Raw genomic sequence first — 14,678 nt, 5'->3', positions numbered from 1 at the left:
AACCAAACACCTGGTCCCAGACCATGACAAATGGGGCTGGGGGGGGGAGGGATCCTCCACTCTTGCAAAAAGAAGTCAGGGGCTACTATCATGCATGACAGTGAGCCCGAATGAAAACACTGGGAGTTATTTCTGACTACATCTGCATGGATTGTTCTGTTGGACTCATTTTCACGTCTGTCTCCATTATTTGTCCAGGACAACAAATAAGGGAAAACAACAAGATATAATTATATTCCATTAACCCAAATGTTTTTAGTTTCTCAAATTTTGTTTTCCATGTTCATACAACTACCAAGATGTTAAAAACTGCGGCTTTTAAGGACTGCGCCCTTTAAACATTTAGGCTATATAGGTCATGTCCAGCTTCGCCTTGGAGCTTCATGGGTGCTACTGACATCAAAGAACTCATATGTTGTTGTTTTTTCATATAAGATTCACTAAACAGACAATGAGAGCTGGTGTGCTATAGTGATTTGTGTTTTGGACTAGGATTCTGGAAGACCATAATTAAAATCCCTGCTCAGTCACAGAAACCCACTGGATAACCTTAGGCAAGCCATACTCTTTCAGCCTTAGAGGAAGACAGTGGTAAAGCCCCTCTGAGAAACTCTTGCAAAAAAACAAGAACAAACAACCCCCCCCCCAAAAAAAACACCCCTAGGATAGGGTTGCGATAATTCATACCTGACCTGAAGTCACGTAACAAGAAGAATTTCTACACGCATGAGGCATATGAATGTCTTACCTGTCCCTGCTAAAAATCACTTATAGGCTATTCAGCCAAACTTATCTGTATCTACATCAGTCTGTACAGTTATCATAACAGTTGCACCAGAAAGAACACAAATGTAACAATTTATTCAACATCTGACAATAATTTAAAGCAATTTAACAATTACCAATTACTCATGCCTACATGATTTCTCTATGATTGCAAAATTAAGTACACAAAATATTCTACCTAAAATTTTACTATTAATAACTTTATTTTGATTTTACAATCTGTAGTCTTTCCCACATCAAATGAAACTGATTGTTTTATGGAGGAATCCTAAGCATGTTTTACACAGAAGTAAGTTTCTCTGGTAAGTGTGTATGTGTAAGGGCTACTCCCTGGTAACTGTGTGTGTACTGGGGCTACTACAAGCACAAAGAAGGGATATTAAGTAGTTTTAATGCATAACTATATGTGCCTGAATATTATTAAAATCTTTGCGATAAAAAGTTAGTCTGGAATCCCAGAAGTTGCTATTACAATTTAAAATAATATGTAAGGCACTTACTGTATTTGGAGACATGGAAAGTTTCTTGTTTAGAAAGAAGGCAGTACATAAACCAACATTCCCTCCAGTAGCTGCAGAAATGCTAATGGTAATGTTATCTTGGTTGTCCTTTTTAATGGGTCTATCTAAGCCCTTGATTTCACCTTGCAAGATAAAGCTGAGGTAACATTTTTTCCAGAGATTGTGACTTTATTTCAAAGGCCAAAAGTACATATAAGTCCACTAGAATACACTTGTCTCAACTTATATAAGGAAGGGAAAAAAGTATTGGTGGGAAGTAAAAAATCTCTCAGGCCTAGGTTCGCTCGCTTGAAAGTGCCACAGAAGGGCACTGCTTTGATCCTACCTCCTCAGTTATTTCTCTTCCAGATATAGAAGTCCTGACATTTCTTTGGTATTCGTGTGTGATTAAAATATATTCTAAATATATCGTAATTCCTATAAATAGCAAACTGTGTTTCAAGGCTAATTAAAAATAAATCTGGCATTTGGAACACCATATTAACAACAAAGAAATACATGCTGAAATATACTTCAAGTACCGCCACATTTGTTGGATTGTCTCATTATAGGGTTCTCATAGTAAACAACATTCAAAAGTTAATGAAGGAACCACTGCTGTTGTCACTGAGACATCCCCCAACCATGTCATCCTCCACTACCTCTGCTGCCCAGTAGCCATTTGACAAATTTAGTTTGGCTCCTTAGCAAAAGCCTGTCTGACACTGAAGATCCTACTAGCAGCACAGCTACCGCAAGAAAGGTAGTGCTATTATATACCATTGCCACATTACTCTGAATATTTGTTTGGAAAAAGCAGACCATTCTAAATGGAAGAGTTTCTATTATCTATTGACTGTTCTGATCTCCAAAGATCCTGCATATACTGTAACATCCTAGGCACTACCTGAGCTCCTCCTATTGTCCCATTCAAGCTGCACATACTACTGAAGGAAGCACAAAGTGAAATGCACAGAATATGGGCAAATCCTCTGGGGCAAAATCACTTGGCTGATTCAGATGTAATGTAAAATAGTTAGTCAGAATTATGAGAATGAGCTTGGTTTCCCCTGGATGCATGTGCTTTGCTGCTCCACTATGTTCATCTTAAGACATCACAACATCAGTGGTACACATTCTGAACTGGAATAGTGGAAACAAGGCAACTCAAGATCATAGTTTATGAAGGTGGTCTGTTTTCATTAGCCACAGTTAAGATTAGTCACAGTTTAGGCTGCAGATTACTAAATTTATTAATCCAAAACAGAAGCTTCTGATGTCTTCACAGCCACCATGTGGGAAACACACTGTTTCAGAAGGGCAACTGGGCTCACTTTCCCAAGTGATCTGGATCACATCAATAACTATTATAAGCAAATAGATAAATGAAAAACAAACAACACTTCTGACAAATTTGTTCTGGACCCCAGAAATATGCAGTTAAGCACTAAAAGCATGTAATTACTAGATAATTTATGAGCAAATATACAATTACTAAAAATGACTTCTCCAATGTTCCCGCAATCCCTCAGTGGACATGGTTCTACTATGAATAATGGGGAGGGTTGCCTTGCTCCTTATTTTGGTCCAAAGAAGCAATTTCTGAAAAAAGGATGTAACCTTGCCATAATAACATCAACAGATATAGCACAGAATCAATACAATGCAACTAAGTGCAATCAATGGTTTATCTCTACTGCCTTCAAAACAGATTAAGAATTTTTTTATGGATTAAAAAATAAAGAACTTTATAATCTTGAATCCAATAGAATGCTAGCTTTTCTCATAATCTGTTTATTTGCTTAGTTGATAAACTCACTATGTTTGCAACTAGATTACCTCTGCATCCTGCTCACGGAGGTAATACGTTTTCTGTAAGCACTCCAACATTTTTGAACATAATGTCTTCTCTTCCAAGAGGTACTCCAGAAGTAATACTAGCTGGTCTGGGGAAAGCTGAAAGAAAACAAATAGCATGTGTGAATACATAGATGTCTGAATCTGCCCTTTCTGCTGAAGTGTAAAATTTGCTAGACAAACCTTTCCAAACTGGATGTCTTCCAGATGTGCTGGACTACAACCCCTATGGGATTATGAGAACTGGAGTCCAACAGACCAGGAGGGATTTGGGGATGGGGATGATGGGTGTATGCACTCCTTCATTTCCTCTTATCATCATCACTATCTGACTAGTGAAAGCTGGACTAAATAGTGACTAGTCTGAAACAACACATATAGTAATATCTTGAATGAAATAAGGGAACAGTATATTTTAATCCATAGGTTCCCAGTCTTTAGTTCCCCATTTGTTTTAGACTTCAGATCCCAGAAGCCTTAGCCAACTTGATCAACAGTCAGGAATTATGAAAGCTGAAGTCTGAAATATCTGGAGAACCAAAGGTTAGGAAACACTTATATCTAGTTCATCACCGCTGAAAACCTGTACACTACTGACTGTACTCTAAAAGACTTCTCCCCATAAGCTATTAAAGACTAATTTACCATGGTTTCCTATTGTATATTTAGATAAGATCAATACCATACTTAAAGCAATGAAAAGTTATTAGAGTTTATGGGTCTCCATGCTTTATGGAAAACAAACTGACTCTAGCTTAACAGAGGTAGAAACAAAAATAGAAGTTATACTAAGGTCCAAAATACACTGCAGATGACTGCTTTAACTGCCCTGGCTCAATGCTAGGGAATTCTGGGAACTGTAGTTCTGTGAGACATTTAGTCTTCTCTGTCAGAGAGCTCTGGTGCCACAAGAAAACTACAATTCCCAGGATTCTCTAGTACTGAGCCAGGGCAGTTAGTGCTCTCAGATTGGATTATTTCTGCTATGTGTTTTGGCCCTCAATCACTTTTTGGTGGCACAAACAAATATAAGACCACAGAACTACAACTAGGATTTGTCACTGTTACGATCGCTTTGCATTCCTGAAAAATACAGACTGGGCATCAGACACAAGCAGACAGCATATTCCTAGTGCAAAATCCTCATTCAAAAATGAATCAGCAACGTAACATTTTGTGAAGTTTGTGTATGCCTGTCTATATCTTCATTTGTCCCTTTCATGGTACAATCCTATACATATTTATTCTGAAGCAAGTCTCAGTCCTAGGTAAGTATACAAAGCATTGCATTCTTACTGTATATGCAGCAGGAAACCCCCAAAGATTTTAATTACAAGTAGGTAAAAAAACAACAACTACTACAGAATGGCTGACACAAGGTTCATCTACACTGGCCCCATTAATCCAGAATATTATGTTCCAGAACTGTGCCAGATTGACATAATGTGGGTCAAACATGTCTAGATGGACACATTGCCCCTGCTGGCCTATTCCCCTCACTGCCGCTGATGCCACTGCCACCTTGCCTTAACAGCCAAGTAACTCTCTTCAACAGCCTGGCCATCACTGTCATTTTTGTGGAAACTCCAGAGTAAACAGCATTATTAAGGGTCCAAAAAGACAGGCCAAAATAAAGCTGCTTTGGGTCACTTTGGAGGTATGCTGTTTAAATGATGCATGCATCCTAAGATGCTGGAAGGTGTGTCAAAGCCATGCTCCAGTCCTAAGGACTGGAGCGGGGCTTTGGTGGAGCTTCTGGCCTCTTAAGATGTGTGTGTCATTTATTATTATTATTATTATTATTATTATTATTATTATTATTATTATTATGCTTTATTTATTTAAACAGCCTACCTCCAAAGTGACTCAAATCAGCTTTATTTTGGCCTGACTGTTCGGGCCCTAAGTTGTGAGGACTCACTGCACTGGGTATCGGGGGTGAGTCCAGGGTTTTTGGCCAGTGCAGACAAGCCCATAGTGAGTATTTATTCTGTTTTTATGAGATGGAAAACTAAATAATTTACTGAAAATGACCTCCATATCACAAAAAAGGAAGGATATGTGTGGACATAATCTAGGATGGTACAGTTGGCCCTCCATATCCATGGCTTCTTTATCCACAGATTCATGCACCCATGGCTTAAAATACTAATAAATAAATAAATAAATTAACAAATAAAATTAATCAAAACAAAACAAAACAAAACTTGATTTTGCTGTTTTATATAAGGGAAACCATTTTACTATCCGTTGTATTTAATGGGACTTGAGCATCCACGGATTGTGGTATCCATGGGGGGTCCTGGAACCAAACCCTAGCGGATACCAAGGGCCCAGAGTATGCATAACAGAAGCTTGGTATTCCTCAGTAATCCCATTTTATCACATCTGAAAACCAACTGCTGAAACGCTCACAGATCTTTCAGTGGGAGGATTTTTCCTACTGCAACCAAACTTGGACTATTTTATTTTAGTATCAGGGTAAAATTTCAGGCAAAAGAAAAAGAAAAAAAGAACACTGACTGATTGTCTGAGAACTTAAGCTGACTGCATTAAGTGCAGATGCTCAGATTAACCTATCCACAGTTCCGCTACTACTGTAAACATAATGCCATTTAACAGAATCAGGTTCCTTTTAAGAGCAGAAGCACAGTTGGAACTCCTAACTGTTAAATCCATTAAATATCCAAAATAAATCTAAACACAGGGCCCACTTTCCAGATTCTTGGCATACCCTTGTCTGACTTTTGTTTTGTTTTCTGCATATTTAGCATCAAATTAAATAAAAATAATAATAAATAAAAATTTTATTTATATACCGCCCTTCCATAGATCAGGGCGGTGAACATACCAATAACCAAATACATACAAAAGGAAATTAATACACATAAAATAAATACACAGCACCAATTAAAACACTATAAAACCCCAATCAGCCATCCATCTTGCCGTCGATGGAGGGAGAGAGGTCAGCTGGAGCCTCATTCGGGGAATGCGATACGAAATAGAAGGGTTTTTAGATCCCTTCTGAATTGGGCCAGAAAATGAAATAGGATGGGGTGGACAGGGAAAATTGAACATACTATGGCAGAGGCAGATGGGCTGGAACACCCAGCATTTTCCAAGCAAATACAGAATCCTACACACACACACACACACACACACACACACACAGAGAGAGAGAGAGAGAGAGAGAGAGAGAGAGAGTGTTCCCACAGACTCCACAAAAATTCCTTCTCTTGAGAGAAACTAACAAAAAGCACTGGAATCAGTCTTGCAATGTATTACTTCAATATTCTGCATCCCTAAAGCACAGTGATTGAAGAACTGTAGTTAAATTTAGTAAACCTAGTTAAACCATTCAGTCTGATTAGGAGCAAGAAATTCCAGGCACAAAACTGTTCTCTCTCTCACACACACACTTGTCTGTTCTCCTTATCAGGAGACCTTGGGGAGAAACATTTCAGGTTGTGGAGGCACACTATCTCAATTTTTGGGTCTCTTTGCTAACAAATCTTCAGGTCTATTCGAATTCATATTTGGGCCACTTCAGTGTGGACATTCCCTCAGTTTGTTAATGCATCAGCCAGATTACCTTCAGGAGTCACCCAAATGCAAAGCACACCTACACTCCTTGAATGTACCAAGCAGAACAGACTGCTCATTTGTAAAAGATGATGCATTTCCTATGGGACCAACATTTGGCAGATTTCTTTTCATTTGTCTATCCAACAGTCCTCATCGGTTTTTTATTTAATTACCAGTCTCTTACATATTTTTTAAAAAGCTGTTACAATAATAATAATAATAATAATAATAATAATAATAATAATTGGCTGGCTTCCCGAGTTACACCTTATCAGACATTTCAAACCATCTATTTAAACTACCACAAACTCTCATCAGCTAAAATGCACTAGCGTGCCATGAAGAAAGGATGACTTCATGTCTCAAGCATCTAGTTTCCAAATAAATACTAATTTCCCATTGATTTTGTAATCTGCAGTCATGTACTGAGTAACCCCTGCTTAGCTGGTCCCCTCAAAGGCTCCAAGAGTTCTTTAATAATGGGCATAAATGGGTACAGACTGCAAAATTAGCAGTTATTTTGAGTCTTTGTATGTCCTTTCTAAGGGACAATTTACACAACTATTTCAGCACATGGCAGCTGCCTGAGAATCCCAGCCCCCCCGATTTCCAGCTGCCACAGTCTAAGATGAGCTTCTTCCATGTGCATGCCACCATACATTTCAACAAGCTTACCAATGCCAAAAGTCAAATTAAATATTGTGGTGCACAAATGTGACAGGTTTGTCATGGACTGAAGCAACTTGTCTCATCACAGCCTTGATTTTCACAGGAAGTTATGAGCCAAAGTGGTCATGTGAAACTGACCTTGACTGCTAGGATTTATGTAGCAATATTTAGTATGATGATTACACTTAAAGTATATTCCTCAGATATACCAGTACACATTTACACATTAAGCAAGTGTCTAAAATGGCAATCTTAAGTCTCTTTACTAGGGCATTAAGCTCCAGTGAAAACTCAGTGAAACTTCCTTCTTTGTAATCATGTCTAGGATCATAAAGTAATTTATAGAGAAATTTATTTTTTAATGCAAAACAAAAAGAAACCTGAACAAGTGTTAAATATAGCCACATTCATTTTCCTGCTCTCAGCTCACTCACTTCACTGTAACATCACCTGGGAAGGGAGTATCGGTTAAAAATCAGGAAGGACTTCTGGGAAATGACTGTCCACTTTAGTAAGTAAAGCCCATTTCAAATGTTACATAACAATGTCTAATAAATGTCACATCTTTCTTTTTAGGTTCTGCCTACTAAAGGAAACAGCACAAGAGATTTAGTAACTGGAGGGTAGTTGTGGTTTCTTTTGAAATGCATCTTTGGCACAGACGGTATACATTAAACACACAAGGAGCAATTGTTTAAAAGTTCATTAAAGATCTAGCTAAGAGAAGCAGAGAAATGTAGAAGCAACATAATTGCATGTCCTTGATTTACCTCCCGGAGCTTCATATATTTGTGCATTGTGTTGCATAAGGTTTTAGCATATGAACAACTATAGAACACCTAGCTAGGCTGGACAACAAAGTAAGATCCTTCCTGCCTTTCATGGACACCACAACACTTTGAATTTACTTGAATAAGAGTAAATAGTGGCAGATATACTGAGGGGCATGGAGTGATTAATAAATTTACAAAAGACTCTGACCTAAATCCACCTACTAGCCCCAGCTATAATAGGACCACTGAATTAGTGGGGACTTGTTAGGTCAAGAATCATGTTAAGTTCCATTAATTTAATGCATGTACTCTAGTTTGGACTCAGACAGAAGTTCTAACATGAATGCTTTAATATAGGCCCAGAAGCCAGGAACTTATAAAGGCAACAAAGTTTTATTGAAAAGCAATTACCCAAAATTTTGATTTTAAAACATGCATGCCTTTCCTTTCATTCTTCTACAATATGAACTACATTAGTGTGTGTATGTAATGTGCAGAACATCAAACTCCCAATTTTGCAAACAATAATTCTTATTTTAAGATATTTTAATCACTTACAGAAGCAAGCAATGCTGTAAGTATTTAACTGAGGGCAAACTTGGACTGTTTTCATAAAAGACACGTAAGGTGCACTTTTAACAATCTCAAGATACTCTCTCACACAAGTCATGCTACATGTGAATATAATTAATAACAAATAAAAAGCAGAAGAGAACACAAATGTTGATTTTAACCACTATAGGTTTTATACTCACTTTACAGCCTAATTTAGAAATAAACAAATTGTACATTAAGAACACACACTTTACAAATACCCAGCTCTTTTTTTCAATTAGATATACAGTGGAACCTCGCCATACGTGGGGGATCCGTTCCGGATCCCGCCGCGTATGGCGATTTCCGCCTATGCTCGAGCCCCATTGAAAACAATGGGGCTCATGCGCGGCGGCGCGGCAGGCGCAACGGGTGCGCATGCCCATTCAATTGAATGGGACGTGCCGCCCCACGCGCGCCAGCGGCTTTGAGCGCCTATGCTCAAAGCCGCCTATAAAAAGACCACGTATGCGGAGGATCCACTGTATTTGTTTCACTGAAAATAGCCAGCATGGTGTAGTGCTTTGAGTCTATGATTCTGGAGACCATTTTTGAAATAATTTACTACCTCAAAAGAAAGTACACACAATTTTCTATCAGCAGTCTAAGTGCCTGTGTTTCCTACTAGGCCCGATTAAGTTACACCTGTTGAAAAGTAGTTCGACCTGGGAAGAAGTGGGATGGCAACGAAGCACTGTTTGCTTCAAAAGATACAATATGACTCTGTATCTCAGCTCCATATAGCAGCTCTGAAAGTACTGTTATATAAGGGGGAAAACCACCAATGGAACACTTTCAAAAGCTTATACCACAGTAAACATGTTAATCTTTAAGATTCTACAGGACTCTGCTATTTTTGCTGCAACAAACCATCAGGGTTGCTTTCTGGAAATGGAAGTGTATGCTTTGGCTAAACTACTTCTCTGACATCAAAGTTAATTAGGAAGTTGTTATGCTGCTGGGAGTTTTATATATGTCATATTCTGGCACAAGATTAAACCTCTTGATTTGGAGTGGATCTTTGCAATGGAGATTTTTCAAAAGTGTTGGAGTGGAAGCCGTCTACAAATTTAACAAAATCAGACAATTTTTTAAAAGTAGGAATGTGAGGGATACAAATACAGCGGCCTCTGCCGGTATGAGACATGTGTTTTACTGAGACACAATGTGAAGCAGATATTTCTACGCCTACCCCATCTTTATTCTATAAAAAATAGAGTCATTTTCCCATGATTGTTTGTGCCAAATGTTCTTTCAAGTGAGCCTACTAGAGAGAGGAAATAAATTATTATGCTGTGATAGAGCACACTGAAGTATCTTGTAATGTTCTAAAGTACTGTACCATATGCCAGCTAAAAAGCCATTTCCCCTGAAATGGTAACTCTTATTAGACTCTTTAGTCTTTAAAGTTGACTGCAACTATTAAGGTTTTAAATCATCGTTACTGTGATACAGGCAGCACATGTGGAATTGTGCTGTGTTTCTTTGTGGAATCAAACATGCACACATAGTCTTTTGAAGTTTCCACTACCAAGTCAGTAATTCCAAATCTATTTATATAAGTGCAGTGTTTGATAATAATAATAATAATAATAATAATAATAATAATAATAATAATAATAATAATAATGAAGAGAAAGAATCAAATCAAAAGGAAGAACCAAAACAACAAATTGTTACTATACAGTTGTGCATAAGCATGAGCTCTAGAAATACAGAATTTATGTTTATATAATTTGTAAGAAGTGAGATATATGTCTTTGTAACTTATCTGCAACAAGCTCACATCTGAAGTGCCCAAATAATTCCTTTCTGTTTTGTTCTAAACAGTCAATAGTTCTGAGGTTTGATGAAAGCAAGATTTTTTTTAAAAAAAGAAAACATTCTCAGACAATTTACCCCCGAATTATTCTATCTGAGTAACTCATAAAAAGCAAAGTGAAAATCACTGTTCCCTTCTCCAAAGTGTTCTCACTGTTTTTCAGAAGGTCACTGGCCTTTCATCCCAAAAGACCACCCACCCTAAAAGAAACTATTTGTCAACTCTGTATTAGCATAATGTCATAAAAGGCAGGTCCACAATTCATGCTAGAAAGAAATGTCATTGAAACATTTGACTACTGACCTTCCACAGCCATAAAAATGTGACACAGATATATGCACTTGAGCATCCAACAGCATGACTACTGGCGCTACACCCCTAAGCCAGGACACAAATCACTAAAGGAGTACAGCTGGTATGCTGAATATCCCATTTGCTACAGTCCGCACTTGAATGAAGTCATTGAAAGCCTCCTCAAAGGGGAAATGTGCCCTGGACTAATGCAGCAACCAATTGACGGCGGCGTGATTTCTATTATTACTCCATTATCACACTGGGATCTGTGCCTAAATGAGCATACTTCCTCCCTGATGCCATTTCCTTTTATCCTGGCTGTAGTCTAAAAGTGGATCAATGGGAGTAATACATATGATGTCACTTCAATTTACAGCTACTGCCTCTCTCTCCTACATATACAGATAGATCAATTCTTCCCAAAAATGGTTAAGAAATGCATGGGGAGTCAATTCTCCCAGAAACTGGTTCTCTGCTATATTTGTCAATGTTATTATGGCAAGGAACTGTTTATGCTGATGAAAAACAGCAGTTGGGTGTGGGGAGTGAAGGACTTTTTTTCTTTTAAAGTTCACTACTGTGTACTGGAGAATGTTGGCTAAAACTCAACACAAACAAGTCCCAAAACAGAATTGGAGAATTTGACCTTTGAATATTACAAAGAGAAGCCTTCTACTTTCAGAGACACAACAGGATCAAGCGCCTCCTCCCTTCTTAAAGGGGTGTTTGTGCAAAACGCTCTCAAGTATTATTATTTTTTTACAAGATTTCCCAAAGTAAAACAGAATGCCTTCCTACTCCTTTTTGAAAAGAATGAAAAGATGAAGGGGTGGAGGTGGGGAGGAGGAGGGCGGGAAGAGAGACAACCTGACGCTTTGATAGTGAATGGCTTTCTTTAGACTGAGCTTCCTCATTAAACACAGATAAGAAAGCAATACTACTGGACCAAGAAACAGGGTTTTATAGGTTCAGGGTATCTCTCACAGCCTGCACTCGGAGCCAAACCAGAAAGAATAAAAGGCAGTGGGGTGGAGGGAATGCTAGACTCTCTCTAGCCATAAACTCTGCATTGTCCCTCTGCCTTCAGGCTTGTTTTCTGCTAGCTACAATTAAATGAAAACATTCTTAAAACAATTGTTTCTCTTCACAAGGACAGAAATCTAGGGAAATTAAATATTACTAAGAATTCAAATTGCTGTTTTTAACTTAATACCAAACACATTTACAAAGACCTTGCAACAATATATTTCACATGATGTTCCTGAATGCTTCTCTTTTCATCTGTGCTCTATTCTTCCATGGACAAGCAAGCATTTCTCCTTCAGGGACAAACATATATTTTAATAAAAGCATTGGTGACTTTAAGAGAAGGACTGGTAAAATTAATCTTTAACAAACATACAGATACATTTGATTTCTTTGGTTATTATGCCACCTTTCTCCCAGAATGGGACCCAAGGTGGCTCACAGATAAAAACGTAACAATAAAAATGTTCTAACAATAAAAATTGTATACTGCAGTAAACTGTCTATGCCCCCTGAAGCACCTTCAGTCCTCATCAGGATACCACACGCAAAATAATAAAGGTAGGGAAATGAAGTTACCAAATCATATTTACCTGGCCCTCTATGAAGAACAGATTTTTATAACCATATTTAAAGACACTGGTCTAAATACCCCAAAGACATGAAATCCCATTTGATCTTGAAAGTTAAATAGGATCAGCCCTGGTTAATACTTAGAAGAGGGAACATCAGGGAATACTAGGTGCTGTAGCTTATATTTCCAAAGAAGGAACTGGCAAAACCATCTCTGAGTATTATTTGCCTAAGAAAGCTGTACAAAATTCATGAGGTCACCATAAGTTGACAGGCAATTTGAAGATACAGATACTCACATAAAGACACTACTTGTCATCTGAAGCCATACCCCTTCAGCCACTGCAAAAATGTCAGTTAATATTGATGGCTCCTAGTGGTTTTCATTTTATAGCTTCTTATACCAGTTTTGACAGATTAACAACCCTATACATATATACCTTATACCTAAGAGCAAGTCCCACTGAACTAAATTGAAATTATTTATGAATAGACATCAATGGGACTGCACTATTATGCTTTTATGGAATAGTATATAGATAAGAAAGGTCACACAGAAATGGTATTTTAAATCTTTTAGCCTTTTATTCAGGTTCTGTTTGAACTGTACTTATTCTTCTTAAATGGATAGTCCCATTTGCCTCAGATGCTGCTGCCGAATAACCACAGGAGACCGTGTTGGAGGAAAGGCCACAACTTTATTAAGCAAACCATTGGTAGGGTTGGCACAAAGCATGAGGTCAGGATCTGCGAAATCAAACAACCCCACGTTTTTCTGATTAACCACAACCTGGCACCCACCAGGCATTGGGATGACCTAGGAGCTAAGGAACACCGTATGACCGCATCTCTGCCATGTGTTCACATATTTGCTAAGCCCCTAGTCACCGGGAGGTGCTCTCGCGTTATGGCCCTCGCAATGGCCATACGCCTGCCCTATTTGCCCCCGGGTCCCGACTGACTCCCAAACCAGAGCTCCGTAGCCCTGGTACCACACCGTGCAGATCCTGGCCTATGCTGCCGCCCCAAAGTTGTGACAAAAAAACCAAACCCAAGTGGTGGGTGGGTGGGAGAAGGCTCTGCTCCTCCCCCCTTCCTGCTTGGCTCCTAAACATCCAGAGCCAAGCACCGACTAAGGGCCTGGGCTGGTAGCACGACCTATATAGGCCTAAGCCCCGCCCTCAGTACCACCTGACCAGGAGACTCCTCCTCCAGGCCCGCAGAACCAATCATCTGCCCTGGAGGACCGGAACTCCCGGTCACTGAGCCCAGCTCCCATCGTGGGGCAGAAGGGCCTCCCTTTCACCCCACGCACCAATAAGGAGCTGGGGCAAGCCCCAGAGCACTCTGGGGCTTGTAGTCGTTCACTGCGTCTAGTGGCAAAGCGGTCAGCCCGCCGAGTCGGGCAACCGCTTTTTGTGGAAGAAAGGCAGGATACGAGTTGAAAAAGTAATAAAATATTAGTTCAAGTTCAGGTCAGGTGGAACAAAAGACCCTGACTTCATCACCTTTAGCAGTTGTTTAGAACAGGAGTGAGAATAGTGTGGTCTACTGGCTGCATACGGCCTTCAGGGTCATTTTTATGGCCCCAATGGTTTAAAAAAGTTTTCTATTTTTCTTTTCAAAAATGTTTTTTGCTCCAGGATATCCCCAAATGCACTCCATGGGTGTGTAGGGCATTTCCAGCATGTCTGGAAGCCCCCTGGTGCTCCCAGGGGTCAAAAACAATTTATATTTATTGGTATCCCACTCTTTCCCTAACTGGGACCCAGAGCTGCTCAAAACATTAATAATAATAATAATAATAATAATAATAATAATAATAATAATAATTTGTATCCCGCCCCTCTGAGAACAATCGGGGTGACTAACAAAGTTAAAAATCAGAACATTAAAGGAACAGTACAATTAAAAACATAGAAAAGTGATACATTAAAATAAAATAAAATAATTACAATGTTAAATAGATTTCTTGTTAAAATAATAAAATACAGTTTAAAAAAAGAAAAAAATCTGTTTAAAATACTTTAAAACAAAACAACATCCCAGCCCATTCTTTTGCCCTAAAATGCTCCAAAATGTCCACCACATATTTGCCCTGCAGAGTCTTTTTCTTCAAATTCAAACCATGGTGAAACATGTCCCCATAGCCCCCTGAAGTGTTGAGTGGGTGCAAAACAATTATTATTTTTGTGG

General features: G+C 38.7%; 1 protein-coding gene across 2 annotated transcripts in view; it reads right to left on the bottom strand.

Annotated features, from left to right (window-relative positions):
- Positions 1-14,678, bottom strand: part of LOC121922612 (aminopeptidase O (putative)) — a 228,779-nt gene that overhangs the window by 25,389 nt on the left and 188,712 nt on the right. The window contains exon 14 of one of the 2 annotated variants that reach the window (XM_042452230.1): positions 3,126-3,242. In XM_042452230.1, coding sequence (XP_042308164.1) covers positions 3,126-3,242 — 117 coding nt within the window. Of the gene's footprint in view, positions 1-3,125; positions 3,243-14,678 lie in introns of those variants that run through there. The other variant, XR_006102196.1, reaches the window with a different exon arrangement.

This window comes from Sceloporus undulatus, chromosome 2, assembly GCF_019175285.1.
Source record: "Sceloporus undulatus isolate JIND9_A2432 ecotype Alabama chromosome 2, SceUnd_v1.1, whole genome shotgun sequence".
In the NCBI taxonomy this organism is placed as follows: Eukaryota; Metazoa; Chordata; class Lepidosauria; order Squamata; family Phrynosomatidae; genus Sceloporus; species Sceloporus undulatus.
This window is presented reverse-complemented; position numbering and strand designations above follow the sequence as displayed.